The 17,665-nt window shown below is 46.5% G+C and overlaps 1 protein-coding gene across 5 annotated transcripts in view; it reads right to left on the reverse strand.

Moving 5' to 3' along the window:
* Positions 1–17,665, reverse strand: part of EPB41L4B (erythrocyte membrane protein band 4.1 like 4B) — a gene marked incomplete at both ends in the record, with an annotated part of 140,832 nt that overhangs the window by 70,676 nt on the left and 52,491 nt on the right. For all 5 annotated transcript variants that reach the window (XM_079707274.1, XM_079707272.1, XM_079707273.1 and 2 more), the window contains 10 exons: positions 2,223–2,332; positions 4,740–4,909; positions 5,010–5,079; positions 5,380–5,468; positions 5,627–5,714; positions 6,814–6,934; positions 12,037–12,089; positions 13,918–13,962; positions 15,900–15,978; positions 17,237–17,279. In XM_079707274.1, coding sequence (XP_079563400.1) covers positions 2,223–2,332; positions 4,740–4,909; positions 5,010–5,079; positions 5,380–5,468; positions 5,627–5,714; positions 6,814–6,934; positions 12,037–12,089; positions 13,918–13,962; positions 15,900–15,978; positions 17,237–17,279 — 868 coding nt within the window. The remainder of the gene's footprint in view (positions 1–2,222; positions 2,333–4,739; positions 4,910–5,009; positions 5,080–5,379; positions 5,469–5,626; positions 5,715–6,813; positions 6,935–12,036; positions 12,090–13,917; positions 13,963–15,899; positions 15,979–17,236; positions 17,280–17,665) is intronic.

The raw sequence follows: 17,665 nt of genomic DNA on the forward strand, positions 1-17,665 counted from the left end.
AGTTTTACCACTTTTTACCATTTTTACCACTTGTTACCAATGATCAGGGAAGAGATTCCTGTGATCTCAGAGCAGTCCCAACCCCAGGAGGCAGAATCTTCATCTTGGCTACCTCTCCTTTCTGGAGGAAAAGTAAATCACCTCCCGCTGTGCCCCACCCTCCAATTCACTCAAAACATGCTCACTGAGCTAGTTCCCAGGACCAGGAGTCCTAGGAGGCAGAGACAGACAGTCCCTGCTCTCAAGGAGCTCACAGTCTTGACACAGACAGAGACAGAGGCGTGAAAGATCGAAGACAGGCTGAAATACAAGCAGTAACCTGTGCAGGGGGGCTCGGGGCAGACACCTCCGACTGGGTTCGGGGTGTGAGTCTGCGGAAGGGGTCATGGACAGAGGTAGAGCTTGTGTACCTAGACACCACTTCGTTTTTTGAAAAACGGAGCATGGAAAATCATTAACGGTTTCACAAAGATGCTAGAACTCTGGCTGGAGAAAATGTCAGTAAAATAAAGGAGGGAAAGAGGATGAAGACCAGGAAGAGAAGTGGAGGAGAAGCACGGAACCTGGAGTCTGGAAGAGCTCTAAGGCCACCTCGTGGCATCAAGCACCCTCCCCTCTGCAGCAGCCACACCGCGGCGCCTTTCCCTTTGTGCCTGTACACCTCCAGGGACTGGGCGCTCACTCTGTAAAGAGGGGGTACTATCTTTGGATGGCCCCACCAGAAAGTTCTTCCTTCGACCGGGGTGTTTCTGGGCAACTTTGACCCAACTGGCTACGTGCACAAGCATAATAATGCTCACCAGGGAGGTGAACACAGCCCTTGGGACAGACAGCTTTCTCATCGCCCCCCCACCCGGCCCCACCCCATCACTCATCACTCCCAGTTCCTGCAATCAATCACCCTTCACGGACCTGTCACCCTCCCTGGACACAGCCCCACCCTCTCAACCTCTGGTCTTTCTTGAAAGTGAAGCCACATTCCTTGGGCTCTGGGCAATTTTTTCCCCACGAAAGCAGCCAAGAATGGCTTTGGAGAGTTTCTGGCTGCCACGCTATTGTACCGTTGGTTCAAAAGGGAAGGAAACAGTGGGGAACACAAGGTTAGAGATTCTAGATGGGAAAGCACAGGTGCCAGGTCCCACAGAGGCCCACTAAGTCCTGAGTTATACAAGAAAAACATATGAAATGGCCAGTACAATGATATATGGGAGGGAACAAGAGTGGGGTGGGGAGATGCAGAGGTCCTGCTATAAAAGAACAAGATAGGGCTTCCCTGGTGGTGCAGTGGTTGAGAGTCCGCCTGCCGATGCAGGGGACACGGGTTCATGCCCTGGTCTGGGAGGATCCCACATGCCGCGGAACGGCTGGGCCCGTGAGCCATGGCCGCTGAGCCTGAGCGTCCGGAGCCTGTGCTCCGCAATGGGAGAGGCCACAACAGTGAGAGGCCTGCGTACCGCAAAAAAAAAAAAAAAATTAAAAAAAAAAAAAAAAGAACAAGATAGTCCTGAATGGAGAAGCAATCAAGTGTGGACAAAGGAGAGCTAGGAAATGGGATCTGGCGGCCGGGTTTAAATAGAAATGAGCCTGGCTTGCTCATTTGCTGACTGAACCTGTAACTGGGTACCAGGCCTCATGCAGGTGTGAGGCCACAGTAGTAAATGACAGACAAAGCTCGGGGAGTTCGGAAAAGGGGGGGTGGGGAGGGCAAGCATCCTGGGGCCTAGCTAAATTCAAGGGCACAGTGTGCTTGGATTGACTGTGGGCCCCGAGTCTAGTCTTTAATTAGTTCTGGTTCTGCTCTTAAGTGGTCAGAATTCTGGTTAGCGCAAGACTGATGTCCCCAGTTGAAACTGGAAGATGGAGGAGAGAAGGGACTCTTCTTCCCTCCGAGACATGTCCTCATCTTCCACGGGCAAGAAACATGTTTACCTATGATATCCCTAAGGTCCCAGGTCCAACAGAAGCAAAGAGATACAAGAAAAGAAACATGGAAAAGGGGGAGAAGGAAATGAACACATCCAATGGGAAAGACTAAAGACAGCTGGATGGTGAGAGTAGCCTGATTCCCACCAAGAGAATCCCACTGGGGTTTTATCAAAAGCTTCAGAATGACAGAGAACAGCAGACAGTTCCTTCACAAACTGCTTCGCCAAACTCCTTGGGGCTTATTAACCAACTGAACCATGGTGTAAAATTCCAAGACAGAATGAAAAGCACACCACCTTTGAATGTCGAATGTCTCCGGGACGGATAGCGTTTACTAGGCTTCCTCTCGAACGTGCTGGTTCTTCGTAACCTGGCGCCATGTGTAGCCTGGTATTCCGTCCGGCCACTGGAAAGCAAACATTTCACTGCATGCTACCAATATCAGAATGTCAGTACATTATACGTATTTGGAAGTGAACTTTTATTTCCAAGAGCTCCAATGTAAATTTCAACTTATCTCAAACTCGTTTGGTAAAGACACACACTAAATTTAGCCTTCCGTTTGAAAATAAAATCACTGTTGCCAAATCCAGGCTGTATTATATTTCCGCCAAAGGACAAAACCTGCAATTTAGGTACCAGCCACTTGACTGCACAAACCAAGCAGGTCTGAGTACTTGGAATATTTGACTAAGAGAACACTGATTCACACATAAAATACCTTTCCTAAAACATATTAGGTAGACATTTAACTCTTTTAAAAGGCTGTTATCAGTGACCACTTAACTAAACCTTGGCTTTCCTTGCTATGCCAAGAAAAACACTGCTGCTTTCACCAAGGCTTTCCATCAACCCAACGTCCAGCTACAGCTTCCAGGAGGCAATGCTATCTTTGTCTGATCTATCACTGCCTCGTTCCAACCACCCTCGGCTTATGATTTATCACATGGAAGGAGCCACTTGCCACCTGCTTTAACTGCCTCCAAGGGGCAAACTCATCTCCAAACTCCCTTCTCACGCTGGGCTGGACCAAGTCCCACGGAAGTGTCCTGCCAGGATGGAAACCCCGCCTGGGCAACCTCAACAGTCCAGCCCTGCTCACTTGGAGCACAGTAGACTTCAGCACACCGTGCAACGTCTCTGCCAGGCTTTGCAGTTATGACATCTTCCTTCTATCCTTCCTTCGCAGGACCCACGAGTCGATTCTTTCTCAAAAAGGACTCCACCCCCCCCCACTCCCCTCTGCAGCATTTAAAACTACATTCAAACCAAGCGATTCTTTAAACACAAGTGCACAGACATTTCCGTGCACAGCAGAAAAATGTGAAATGAACAAATCGTTTGGCATCTTAAATAGAGTTCAAGGACATGCCACGTGTGAGAAGAGGTTATGAAACCATGTGAAGTTTTAGATCTTGTAACAGCAATTCTCAGATCTGTAAACATGCCTCAGGAATCGACCCTGGGAGTGCATTTAAAATGCACATTCCCAGGCCTTATTCATACAGCCACACGTGAGTCCCCATAGATTCTGATTACAAAGGCCTTAGATGAGGTCCTAAATCCTCATTTTAAAAAAACACCCAGGGGGCTTCCCTGGTGGCGCAGTGGTTGAGAATCTGCCTGCTAATGCAGGGGACACGGGTTCGAGCGCTGGTCTGGGAAGATCCCACATGCCGCAGAGCAACTAGGCCCGTGAGCCGCAACTACTGAGCCTGTGCATTTGGAGCCTGTGCTCCGCAACAAGAGAGGCCATGACAGTGAGAGGCCCGTGCACCGCGATGAAGAGCGGCCCCTGCTTGCCACAACTAGAGAAAGCCCTCACATAGAAACGAAGACCCAACCCAGGCAAAAATAAATAAATAAATAAATAAATGGAAAGAAGGCTCAACATTAAAAAAAAAAAGTGCTCATCAGTAGTAACCAAGGAAAGAAAATTAAAACCACAGGGATATTAAAAAAACAAAACAAAAAACACCCAGGGAGTTCTCATGCACTTTGAGAGACATGGTCTTAGAAATGTAAGTAGAAATATATCAGAATAAACTTTTCTTTCTTCAGGGTCTTTTCAGATTCAAATATTCCTGAGCCCAGCCTGGGTCACACACACACACGGTGACATCTGCTCTCATTCTTGTCACCAAATTTCTTGATGTTGGCATGTGACAGGCGATACAGTAGTGGTTAAAATATAAGACATAAGACCCAGACTGCCTGGGGTTGAATCTCAGCTCTACCACTGACTGGCTGTGACTTCGGGCAGATTATATACCCCACCCCCAGACCTAGTTCCCTTATTTGTACAATGGGTATAATCTGAGGACCCATCTCATTAAGGCCATGGGGAGGATTACGAGTTGGTACATGAGAAGCTCTAGTGCAGTGTGGTCGACAGAGCTTTCCAAAACGACGCTCGTGTTCTACATCAGCACGGCCCAATGTGGCAGCCACCCATCTCACTTGTACCAGGCACCTGAAGCATGGTTAGAGAGACCAAGGAGCCAATTTTTAAATGCACTGAACATGAATTAATTTAGATAGCCACATGTAGCTCGCATCTACTGTATTAGACAGCACAGTTCCAGCTAAATGTCAGCTGTTAATAATTTTGTGATTATTAGCTTCATCTTATCGATGAGGATGCGGAGGCTAGAAGAGCTCTGGCGACTCCACGAAAGGTCAGATGCTAAGAAAGAAGCAGGGGCAGGACGTCCAACCCAAGCCTCCAGATGCAGGTCCACTGCTCCTTTCACCAAAACATCACGGCTGCCCTCCTACAAGACACATGACCGTGTTGTAAAAACGGTGCCTACCTGAACCTGAAGCGAGAGCCCAGTCTGATAAAGTCCGATCTGTTGGACTTGCTGTTTCCCGGCGTCCGCAGCCGGAAGAAGGCGTGGTGCTCCACGGCGCACTTCCACAGATGCTTGCAGGTCCGGGCGCTGTCCAGGCGGAACACGAACGTGTGCTCCTGTTCCCGGCCCTCGGAGGTGAAGCACGGGGGTCCCGGTGAGTGGGGATTTGTAACACTGACTCAGGATGACTCACTCACAGCAAGGCGGAGGAACGGAGGCAAGGCTTACCTGGTCATCGTCCTCCACCACCACCAGCGTCAATTTGCTCTTTTTAAAATCCATTTTGGTAATTTTTGGCCTGGCCAGAGAGAAAGCATTTTCAAAGCACAGTCTGCAGCAGCGCTGTCTACCCATCACACCGCCGTTTCCTTTCTACCGTTTAAGCTCAGATTTGCTCAAGGAATCACTCATTCATGTTAAGTGTGATTATCCATCCAGAAGCGCCACTGCCATTTGTCAGACACCCACAAATGCAAGAATACGTGTGTTTTAAAAATGAATCTGGGTGTTGCAAATATCCCTTGATCATCACCCATCACATATAATTCCACCACAAAATAGGAAAAGACATTTTTAATATAGGACAAAACTAAATTACCAAAAGAATAAGCCTATTTTGTTAGCTCCTTCAAAGATTAAAATGCCTGTCGGGGTCAGTCCAAGAGAATATTCACAGCCATCTCTTCCCTACAAATAAACGAAGGCACAGTCGGTAGAGGGTTCTAACAGGTCGTCACAGAGCAGAATGCAAAACAGTTTCCTCACCGCATTACTTTGTTTGCACATTGTTTACACGTTTTTCAGTCACCGGGAAAACCAATTACTTAAACGCACACGGTTCTTACCCTGACAACGTGCATGTCTACCCCATACATTTCCAGCCACTTCGCTTTATTCAGATAGGAGAGTTCCGCCTGGGCAGGGCTCTTTCCCCTTAGAAAAACCAACGAGACACATGTGAACTGCAACGCGTACACCCACACAAGCCTGAAGGGCACGGCCCCATGAAGGGGTGCTTGGGGCAATTAAAGGGATGAGGGCTACCGATTTACATCAACATGACACGACCTCCAAGAACAGACTGTTAACTGAGCGGAAAGAGGACAAGGCAGGGCTTATAATAGGAACGCTTAGGGAGACGACTCTGTGTGTGTAGGTTCGTGCATGCGTGTGCGGAGGAGAAAGGCTGGAAGGATACACAGCTGGCTGCTCACGGCGGCTTCGTGCAGGCAGGAGCGTGGGTGGGGTGTGGCAGGGACTGGGGCAAGACTCCACGCCCGCCCGCCCGTTTCTACGTTGTTGTTTCAATGGGATATGAGAATGTGCTACTGTCACCTTGCATCTGCAAAGGAGCCAGAATGGCTGTGGGACAATGGGAAACCACGCTCGGTTTCTGAGTCCAAGAGTGACTGGGCACAGGCAGTGTCTGGGGAAGATGGGCCAGGCGGGAGGAGAGGCGGTGGCCCTGTTATCCAGGCATAAAACTGCTAGACTAGGGTGACTAAGGGAGGAAAGGGACAAAGCAAGAGAGAAGTGGCAGGGCCGGACTTAGCTGTGGTGACCACGTGTCCTGAAATACACCTCTACAACACATGGTCTCAAACATGAGTGTCCCTGTAAGGAACCCCAGGACACATTTCTAAAGGGTCTGCCCTAGCAGTCCAGGCCATGGACAGAGCCCCAGGTGTGTGGGACCGGGTGGATCAAGGCAGCACCCCTCTGCCTTGGTTAGGAGGCCAGGATGGCCATGGCGTCCCTGGCTATGCAACGAGCAAATCAGGACCAGGCCCTGTACTTCAGAGGAAGAAACAGGAGTATGGCTTGGTTTTTACTGTACATCTCTGGAAAGAGAGAGGTCCTGTGGGCCTTTGAAAAACAGGACTGAAGCACGGGAGAGAAAGAAGTGAAGAGCTGGAGCTGCGATTTTACAGTCATCAACAAAGCCACTCTGCCATCCAATAGAAGAGTCTGACAAATGCTTACAAATGACCAAATGCATATATCAGAATGTTAGATGGTAGCATCAAGGTACCTGCACTCTTTCCACCTCTGGAAGATATCAAATTCCATCGCTTCTGTCTGATTTGGAATGAACCGAAACTCAGACACAAGCTCTGGTGTATGTTCTGGAAGCTCGCACTCCCCAAGCTCGGCTGCAGGTTTCATAAAAGGGAGAAAACAGGAGACAGTGAATGCTTTTGGTTATTGCAGCACCAGGTCCAAAGGCACTTGGCCTGACTGTAAACAGCACAGGTACCCCCTCATGTATAACCAACTCCCCGCTTTCAGGAGGATTTAACTCCCACTCGGTCCCCACATGTACGTTCAGAATCCCCATGAAATCACTCCAATGCGCTCCCCACCAGGCCATACACCATCATCTCAGTTATGACTATCCCTCTCCCGACTATTTCTCTGGCCCAGGGAGGCCCTGATTACATTTCCCCCACAAAATTGTAGTGTCTGAATTTGCAATAAAAGGCAACTGCAGGGAACGGGGACCCATCCAGCAACATCCATGTAACAAGGCTCTCGTTAAGGGTGGGTCTGAACAGCACTCCAGAGTCTGCAGTGCTGGAGAGGACCAATCAAGAATGCGGTACAGGCAGAATCAGGGAGAAAAAATCTGGCAGGAGGGAGAAGGAAGGAGTGAGGAGTGAGGGAGGAGGGGGTGAGAAGGCCACGGGAGCAACTGCGGCAACTCAGGCAGAAGCTGGGAGGGAGCTGGCTGTGCAGAAGGGAGCAGCAGCCACGCGGGCGATCCCAGCAAAAGGCCCGAAGCTGCCGCTTGGTCCTGGCTCTTGCCCAGTGCCCCAGGGAATGCAGGGCCCGAGGACACAGGGGGCCCATTCCTCCAGGATATGAATGAGAAAGTCCACTCTCTCCACTCCCCCTACCCTTGCAGTGCAGGAGGCAGACCCCAGAAGGAAAAGGAATCCTCCAGGGGTTCCTCTATATCTTGTTTGCTATGAACTCTAATTACCTCTGATACCTTGCTGCACAAAGTGTGGTCCGCAGACCAGCAGCGTGGGCCTGCTCACCATGCACAATCGCAGGCCCCACCCTGGACCTGCTGCAGCAAACCCACCACGTGCCCAGGAGGGTGGTGCACACATTACTTTGAAAAGCACTCATCTTCGACAGCGGTTTTCGAATGCACCAGAATTGCCTAGAGGGCTCGTTCGAACACACGTTGCTGGCCCCCATCCCCGGAGGTTCTAAATCCACAGGTTTGGAACAAGGCCTGAAAACTTGCATTTCTAACAAGTTCCCAGGGGATGCTGACGCAGCTGATGCAGTATGTTCCCAGGGAACACACGCTGAGAATCACGGCTTAACACGACATCCCACAGACCAGCCAGCAAATGACCAAACACCCCCAGTGACAGCAACGCACTATGAACCCAGCAGCCCTTTCCAGTGGCTTCTGAGCCCCAATCCCAGAGCCCACCTTTCAGGAAAGGGACTCCAGTTGGCTCACAGGAGAAGAGGTTAAAATGTTCCTGTCCACACAGAGGAAGCAGCTATACCATACTCGGAGGGGTGGTGGGAGGACTGCAGGAGACGGTGTCTGACACAGGGTGGGGACCTAGTGACTGTCCCCTCACCTGACTGCAGCCCCTCATCTGCAGCTCTCAACTGGACAGCACCCCTAATACCACCAGGTGGTCTGGGTCAGGATGTGCAGCTGCTTGGTGCCTTGGGCAAAGTCACAAATGAAGATCGTGACATATTTGCCCAGAAGAGGTGAGGGCTGGGCTCCCAAGGCTGAGGGCCACGACTGACAGCTGACCAAGATGTCACCCTGAAGCTAGGGACCTGGCAAGGCTAGAAGGGCAGTCTGGGAAGATATCTCCTTGATATGAACCATGCTGCACCCATGGGCCAAAGTGAGCCCTGTGTTTACTGGTGTGTCTGCACAAGACTGGATTAACTGTGCATCTGACATCATCAAGCACAGGAGCGAGAAGCCAATGACGAGGTTCCCCCGAGATCAGGCAAGGGGGACACTTTGCTGCCTTCCTTCCAAGAACCTGCCGGCAAGAGGACACTTTGCTCAGTCTTTGAACTCTGCAGCCAGGGTCCCAGCTGTGAAGGGTGTGGGGCGTGGTGGAAACAGCTCAGAGGCAGGAGGGCTTGACACCCAACTTGACCATATACTACCTGTGTGACCTGGGCAAGTCACTTAACTGTCCTGGGTCTCTGATGCCTTATCCACAAAAGGGAAACTGACAAAGATGAAACAAGATCATGGACACACAACAAATGACTATCCCATTCTTCTCCTCCCTTCTTCTTCTTTGTGCCTGAAATAATGTCCAAATCAACAAGCAGGGCCACTGCATCACAACTCATGAGGCATCAATTCAAGGACAACTGCAGCAAGACACGTATTCAAGGCTCAAGCATGGGAAGAAGTACACAAACTTTCACTGTGCAAACCCACAGAGGCTCTCTAGCGATCTTCATAGTCCAAGGCAAACCGGCTTCTCTGCGCCTGAACTAGAAGCATTTACTGATGGGCTGGGGGGAGGAGGGGACATGGAGAGACAATGTGACAAAAACTTCCCCATTTCCGTGTCTACATCTTCAGTTTTTCTTTGTACCTGACATAATGACTGCATCTTAAATTACACTAATGTTGTGGTTCCAACTCAGATAGGTAATTTCTCCAAGAAGGGCTCAAATGACAGCTGGTATTCTCGTCTGCCTCGGCTGCAGGGCAAGGCAAATGGTTCTCCTAGAGCTGGGTGATGCCTTCATCACTTGGGGGCAGGCAGGGTGGTGACATCTGTGCCTCATCATCCTCTAATCATTTAGGACGTGTGCCAATGGCTTTAGGAAGAACCTCTCAGGTGGACTGACGGCCCCAGGTCTGACATGGATGCTTTCATCCCATTAACTACACCCTGCCATCTACTGCTGGGCCACCAAGCCTGACAGTATGACCTCCTGGCAGCTCAGAAACTCTAGGGTGGATGCAACTAGGCAAGCTGGTGAAATACAGATTGGTCCAAGTGGACAGTCCATTTCCAAGTTCCCCAAGCCACTGCACATGGTTATGGTACTTACCATAAGGACCACTGTATTAGGAAAATATGGATGTGAAGCACTTAGCATTGTATTTAGCACAGACGGTTACCTCCAACACAAGTGCCTTCAGACCACATGGGCAGACTGCCCTTCAGCCAAAGTCCATGGGTGGGGGGGCTCTTCAACTTCATTCTGCACTTACTGAGCACCTATTATATGCCAAGTCCCCACTAGATAATAAGCACTAAAGTGGTAGATGGACCTAGAGTCTGTCATACACAGTGAAGTAAGTCAGAAAGGGAAAAACAAATACAGCATGCTAATGCATATACATGGAATCTAAAAAAAAAATGGTTCTGATGAACCTAGGGGCAGGACAGGAATAAAGATGCAGACGTAGAGAATGGACTTGAGGACACGGGGCGGGGTTGGGGGTGGAAGGGTAAGCTGGGACGAAGTGAAAGAATAGCATTGACATATATACACTACCAAATGTAAAATAGATAGCTAGTGGGAAGCAACCACATAGCACAGGGAGATCAGCTCGGTGCTCTGTGACCACCTAGAGGGGTGGGATAGGGAGGGTGGGAGGGAGATGCAAGAGGGAGGGGATATAGGGATACATGTATACATATAGCTGATTCACTTTGTTATACAGCAGCAACTAACAAAACAATGTAAAGCAATTATACTCCAATAAAGATGAAAAAAAAATATATATATACATAAATAAATGAAAAAAAAAAGCAGTAAAGGTGACTAAGGAATGGAAGTATCAGGGAATGGGAGTAACCTGGTCATTAAAAACCTTCTTTATAAGTACAAACATGACAGAATATATGTACTAAAATTACCAAGTAGAAAATCATACAAAAAAATTTGTGTATGAGTCTGATCAGAACTACATTTTTAAAACTCAAACTCATAGACAGAAACTCTGCTTGTCTGTGGGTAGGACCGCAGGTTACGTTCTTCCTTCTACTCGTCTGATTGTTGTCCTGATATTCTGTAATAAGCCTGTACTGATTTTATAATTTGAAAAGACTTAGATCAACTTTTAAAACTTGGTAAATACAAAAGTCAGAAGCCAAATCTTACTATGGCCACTCAAAAATACTTAGTAGTTATAAATGAATACATCATAATTCATTATCCCATAGAAGCTCTGATAAACGAGTCCGCAATATATGTCTATCCGATGTGCTGATGAAATTCCTCATATACAGTTACACGTTAGTATCCTTTTAGTTAGTGCTGGCAACTTTAACAAGTGTTTCTTGTGCATGTTAAACTAAAAATCCACCAGTGCATCAGACAGATGGAACAGTCAACGTTGAGAGACAGGCAACCCTCTTACCGTCCAATTCCCACCCACATGCTGATGACTCTCCCCTGTCAGTGCTTCCAGCCTGACCTGTCTGGTGAGCCAGATACAGACTCAAGAAGCTCCCAGAGGCCCCACTGGCCCCTCTCAGCCAAGAGACCCTACACAGATGTCCCCCCACTGGAGCCCACCTTTTCTTCTAACCATTCACTGTCACCATCTCCCATCCTTGGTAGCAGCCTGTGAGTCATCTCTGTCTCCTCTCTCAACACTGAGCCTAATGACCAGGTCCTTCTCCTTGTACCGCTGATGCTATTTTGGGGTGTGTGTTTAACCCCCAGCCTTAGTTTCGGTTTGTTACAGCTACACCTCCTCACTTCACCCCCAGCCCCAGTCTTGGTCTTGCCCCCACCCCTTCTCCCCATCACAGCCACTGTGGCCTTTCTAAAATGCACGTCTGACCAGGCCTGCCTCCCGCTCAAGAGCCTTCCAAGACGCCATGTTGACAGCACGAAGTTCATGCGCTTTAAATGGGGTCAAGGTCACCCGCCCCTCCAGGTTTTTGAACTTGGCCCTCTGACACCAATCAACTGCTAGTGCCTCTCCGCACTTTTCTACTTTGTGCCTTGGTTCCTCTGTTCATCTCCATCTACCGTTCCCCCGACAGGCCTCCACCTTCCAAGCCTCCTGCAGGTCTCTCTTCCTGAAGGAACCACACTGTACTCTGTACGTACACACAGGAGTATGTGATCCGGCCACGAGGTCCTCATGGGACTGAAAGCTACTTGGGGACGGAGACCAAAGCAGAGTACTGTGCCTGGTACACAGGAGACCCTCATTTGTTGAAATGAAAAGCAACAACTTTAAAATGCTAATTACCACTAAGGAATAATGTACCTTGGAGACAGAGAGCAGATAACTCCACAGCTGTTTCATATGGGCATTTCAATCTTGGAAGGGAAAAAAAGAAAAGAAATTAACTGTAAATACGAACTTTAATATTCATAACCATACAAAATGTCACTAACATCATTTCTCAGAAGGTAGTGATATTTAGATAATGATTTTTGTTCTCGGTGGTTTCTATTTTTGCTGTCTACATTAAAAAATGCAAACAAGCTGACTTACACTCCCTATTTCCCAAAGTCAGTTCTCATCATATGGTAAAATAACCCCATTTAGGTATAGTTCCTCTCAACTCTGAGTAGAGTGGGCAATTTTACTGAATCTGGCAAGAACTGGGAAGTCTGGGAAACTGAATGGAAAGCCTTCCCTTTGCCGTATTATTTTTAAACTTATTTTATCTTGGTCTAGTACCTGCATCTTTTGAAGCTGCCTTCACTCTTTCTTGAAACGAGGTCATATAGTGTTACAAATAAACAGAAACCATATCTAATATTGCCAGGACAGCTGGATACACTCAAGCAATCGAATAACTGAGGCATCACCACAGAGGTGTATTACTACAAATCCAGGGATCTCATTCATATTTACTATTACAAATTTAGTTAGAAAAATAATAATGACATACATTGGTATAGCACTTCATGGTTTTCAAAGCCTTTTCATATATGTATATTATCCAATTTGGTCAACGCATCAAGAGTGTCAGCCCCTAGGATGGGTGTTGTCTGTGCTCCCCATCCCCACCTCAGAAATGAGGAACTGAGTGTTCAAGTGTCCTGCCCACAGACGGCCAGCTGGTAGAGGCAACGCTGGGGCCGCCAGAACACTATTCTGCTATGAATTCAGTTAATCAGGCTGACATGCACGTCAACTGCAAAGTACTGTACAAATGCAAGGCATCGCCATTAATATTTTTCCAGACCAAAGACAATCACCAGTTAAGAGGCTTTTAGTATGAGAAGCACAGTATGGAGAGAGAGAGAGAAATACACACACAATCGAAGATCTGTATTGCATGGTTGAATAAGGCAAATGTATACACTGTACAATCTACTTGTTCTATAGTGTACATTCCACTAGGATTCTCATAGCACATATTCTACAGACAGCTTCCAAATTCGGAAATCACATTTTAAATCTCCTTCAGATTATATTCAAAATCAAAATGTATTCTTGTCAATAATAGCAGGTATTGCTTTTTAGATTCAGTATATCTTAGTTGTTCATGTAACAGAAAAATAGTCAATATGTCTGGTGAAAAATGATACAACTGTAAAAGTTATGACTGCTGAAATCTCATATCCTTAAAATACATACTGCCTGTGAAACCAACCATTTCAGTGCCAGTGCTTCTCGTGCTCAACAATCATTGTATAGCCAGAGGCCTAGTGTTTAAAAACCATTTTTAGGAGAGGAAAAGGAAATGAGATGAGATGTCTAAAACTCTTTCTACTAGAATCAGAACATAACCTCTTTACATTACTTAAATGCAGATGGTGATGAGTGAGGCTTTTGGATGATCCAAATACTTGTCAGTGTATACATACTAATAATGTATCTTGCTTGCAAATACGACAAAAGCCGTTATGAATGGGGCAGTGATGTGATCAGGGAGAGAATTATTCCCAGATACACATCACTTAAGATATTAAATGCTCTTGGAAATGCTTCAAGCCATATAGTAATCACGTGAAATAAGATGATGATGAAAGTGATACAAGTATTAGACTCACTTTACAATGCCTGGTGTACTTTTTTTGAATTTTGAAAAGGGAACAAGGGTAAAGAGTTAAAAAAACACACACGGTGAACTATTTAGAAAATATACTATGATCTATCCTGAGTTAAGAGTTAGAACAAAAACATACTTACTTTCCTGAAAGAATGTCATGCCTGAGTTGTAAAACAAACAGGTACCTGACAAACATATACAAAAGTCAACAGAGGGTAACTCCTCCAGTCCCCAACTTCCCATCACAAATCCCACCCCACACACAGCCCGGAATTCTGCATTGTAAAAAGGGAGTCCAAATCAAATGAGAACTTGGGTGGAAGCATCTCCTCCTGTCTCCAGGAAGGCATCCCAGAATCCAGCTAGGAAGGTGAGCGCATGTAGGAATTCGCAAGATACTTGGGGGATGGAACATGGAGCACTGCACAGTCCAATGACACCTCCACGTGCCCTTGGGGCTCCAGGAGAGACACACACACACACGTGCACACGCACGCAGGGCTCACACGCAGCATGCAACGTGTCCAATCCAACAGGCAGGGTAGAGCCACTGCATTGGGCCCTCAGCCGGCCCACCAGCAGATTCCAGAAAGGCTGCAGCTGATTGTATCAAAAAATTTACAGCTGACTGTAGTTAGCAACCACTGGAGGCTTTTTTTCTGATTCAGTTTAACTGCAGACTCTGCCTTTGAAAAAACAAAGTACACGTGTGCACACACAGACACACACACAGACACAGACACACACACAGGAAACAAAAATACTGGAATTGGATGGCAGCTGGTCACAGGGGTAATGGAAAATGGGGAGAAAGGCAGCAAATAACACAAGTGCAGTTCACTGAAGTAAAAGATTAAGTGTTCTTTTTACCAGGAGGATGTGGGCATCAGAACCACTTACAGTGCTTTGTAAAAACCAAAGCTGCCCATGCTCCACTCCATACCTACAGAATAAGAATCTTACACACAAGAGTGGTCCCCAGAAATCTGATTTGTTCAAAAGCCTCCCCAGTGTTTCTGATTCACAAACCCTGGTTAAGAATCACTGGCTTTGATGACAGCTAGAAGCAGCACACTTCATAAAGGACTCTAAAGAGAAACACTAGGATAATGTAATTTGTTTGAACTTTGAAAACAATGCACACGGTCACTCTCTGTGGAATGGATATAGGACAATGTGGGTGACGCAGACATGTGGGTGGTGGTGAAGGTTCTAGTACATTCCAGAATGTTACTACTTCTGAGAAGTGCTCAACCACCATTAAACTGAGTACCCACATCAAGGAGGACACAATGCTGACGTGGCCAGAACTTCCAATTCCTATAGGAAAACCTAACCGCAGAAGCCCCCAGGCCGCTCCCATGGGGGGCATGGTGATAAAGTCGGTCTTTATAAACTATTACTTAGGGGGTCACCTCCAAGCCAGTGGCCACCACCATGGATCACCCAGAAGCTTACATGTCACCACAACTGTCCATTACAGACAATGACAAGGAGATTCTGGGGACATCAAAAGCAGCAGAAAGCTGAGTAGAGAATCTCACTGATAGAAGGGTGGCTGGAGGGAAAGTCCACACATAAAATGTTCTTTAAGCCTCTTTTGCTTTGACACTATTTCTGAAGTCTAAGAGACAGGCAAGGGCAGGTGCACTATAAAAGAAATTCAGTGGGGCGGAAAGATACCATGATGGAATTCTAACAACTTTGATATTGTAATAATCAAGGGAATATTTCGCAGTTGCTTAAAAAAATAAGGTGGCAATTTTGGAGGGAGAGATGCTCTTCTAATATTTGCCTTCTCTTTTTGTATCTGAGACAAAATTAAAGTGCCATAGACCAACTAGCCAGTTTACCCAAGGTCCAACAAAATAGGAATGTGACAAGAAAATAAATTTTTAAATTTTGATTCACTATGAAAAAGGTCCAGTCAAGCAAAGTGTGGATTTTCAACAGAATACAGAGATAAGCACACACAAAGTGCTAATAACAGTTGCTCAGAATATAAAGACAGCAGATGAAAGAGGCAGCAAACCCACAGTTTAGAAGACCCATGGATTGTAAGTAAGGCAAGTGCTACGGGGTGTGGGTGGGTAGGAGGATCTTGTTTTGCATCTTGTCTTACCTTGTAAACTCTTCACGAAGGTTGTTCGGTTCTGAAGAATAATATTTAACTCGAAAGTGCAAAGCATAAGCAGGTCCAACTAAGCATTTGGAGATGGAAGGTTGAAGATCACAGAATGGACAAAAGGAAAAACATGTTAAATCTATTAACATATCCACCACGGACTCTGGGAGGTAACAACAGAACATACAAAGCTAGTAAGTTCTTTTCAATACTAGTTTGGAAAACTAAAATGGACTTCAGTTTTTTTTTTTTTTTTTTTTTTTTTTGTGGTACGCGGGCCTCTCACTGCTGTGGCCTCTCCCGTTGCGGAGCACAGGCTCCGGACGCGCAGGCTCAGCAGCCATGGCTCACGGGCCCAGCCGCTCCGCGGCATATGGGATCCTCCCAGACCGGGGCACGAACCCGTATCCCCTGCATCAGCAGGCGGACTCTCAACCACTGCGCCACCAGGGAGGCCCTGGACTTCAGTTTTGACAAAGATAGTTTAGCTAGTAATCTCATTCTGGAAAAAAACCCTCATCATCTAGATGAATTACTAAGAGCTAACCTTTTACTTTCACCCCTGATTGCCAAGATACTCCAAAGTGATACTAACTTTTAACAAAATACTAAGTGGGCTAAAGGAAAGTGACACATAAACAGTCAAGTGTTCTGTAATCTAAAAAATACTATGGTAGGGCTTCCCTGGTGGTGCAGTGGTTGAGAGTCCGCCTGCCGATGCAGGGGACGCGGGTTCATGCCCCGGTCCGGGAAGATCCCACATGCTGCGGAGCGGCTAGGCCCATGAGCCATGGCTGCTGAGCCTGCGCGTCCGGAGCCTGTGCTCCGCAACGGGAGAGGCCACAATAGTGAGAGGCCCGTGTACCACAAAAAAAAAAAAAAAAAAAAAAAAGTATTAAATTAAAAAAAATTACTCATACATAAACCACATTGAAGAAATCTGGTTACCACAACTATAAAATCAGAGAGCCAGACCAGACTGTCAAAGATCCTTCCTGCTCTCCCATTCTCTGAATCTACTTCATAACTCATGAGAAAATGAATGTCACAGGTATAAACTCACGTTTCTGAACAGCATATTTATCAGTCCTCATTGGGAGAAGTGTCTGATTTCAAATGAGGGCATAGTCTGTTTTTTAACATCTACTAAAAACTCTTATTCAAATTTTAAACTCTAATATTTAGCCAGCCTTAGGAAATTAAAATTCATCCTTAAAATTGAATCCATTTGAAAATGCTCCCGAGTTCTAATGAAAATGTAATACCTCAAAACATTGGCAAAGGAGTTTACTCTCTGATAAAAGAAGGTAGTAAATTAAATTCTGCTTACTTACTTTTCATCTGCTTTTTTATGGGTTTGGAATGATCCAGCCAGTGCTGAAAGAAAGAAAACAAATTTTTTCTTAGGAATAGTTCATCAGTAAGATTACACAGTCCCTTGGAGTTACCCTGCCCTACAACTCTTAGTAATTAAAACCAGGGATTGTACCAGATCATGAGCTCTTAGGCTGGGGATCTGCAAACAGCTTGGAATGGTATAAAAATACCTGTGCTACATGAAAAGATGCTCAACATCACTAATTATTAGACAAATGCAAATCAAAACCACAACAAGGTATCACCTCACATGGGTCAGAATGGGCATCAACAAAAAGTCTACAAATAATAAATGCTGGAGAGGATAAGGGAAAAGTGAACCCTCACACACTGCTGGTGGGAATGTAAATTGGAGCAGCCACTATGGAGAACAATATGGAGGTCCC

Source organism: Hyperoodon ampullatus (assembly GCF_949752795.1).
Source record: "Hyperoodon ampullatus genome assembly, chromosome: 6".
NCBI classification, from domain to species: domain Eukaryota; kingdom Metazoa; phylum Chordata; class Mammalia; order Artiodactyla; family Ziphiidae; genus Hyperoodon; species Hyperoodon ampullatus.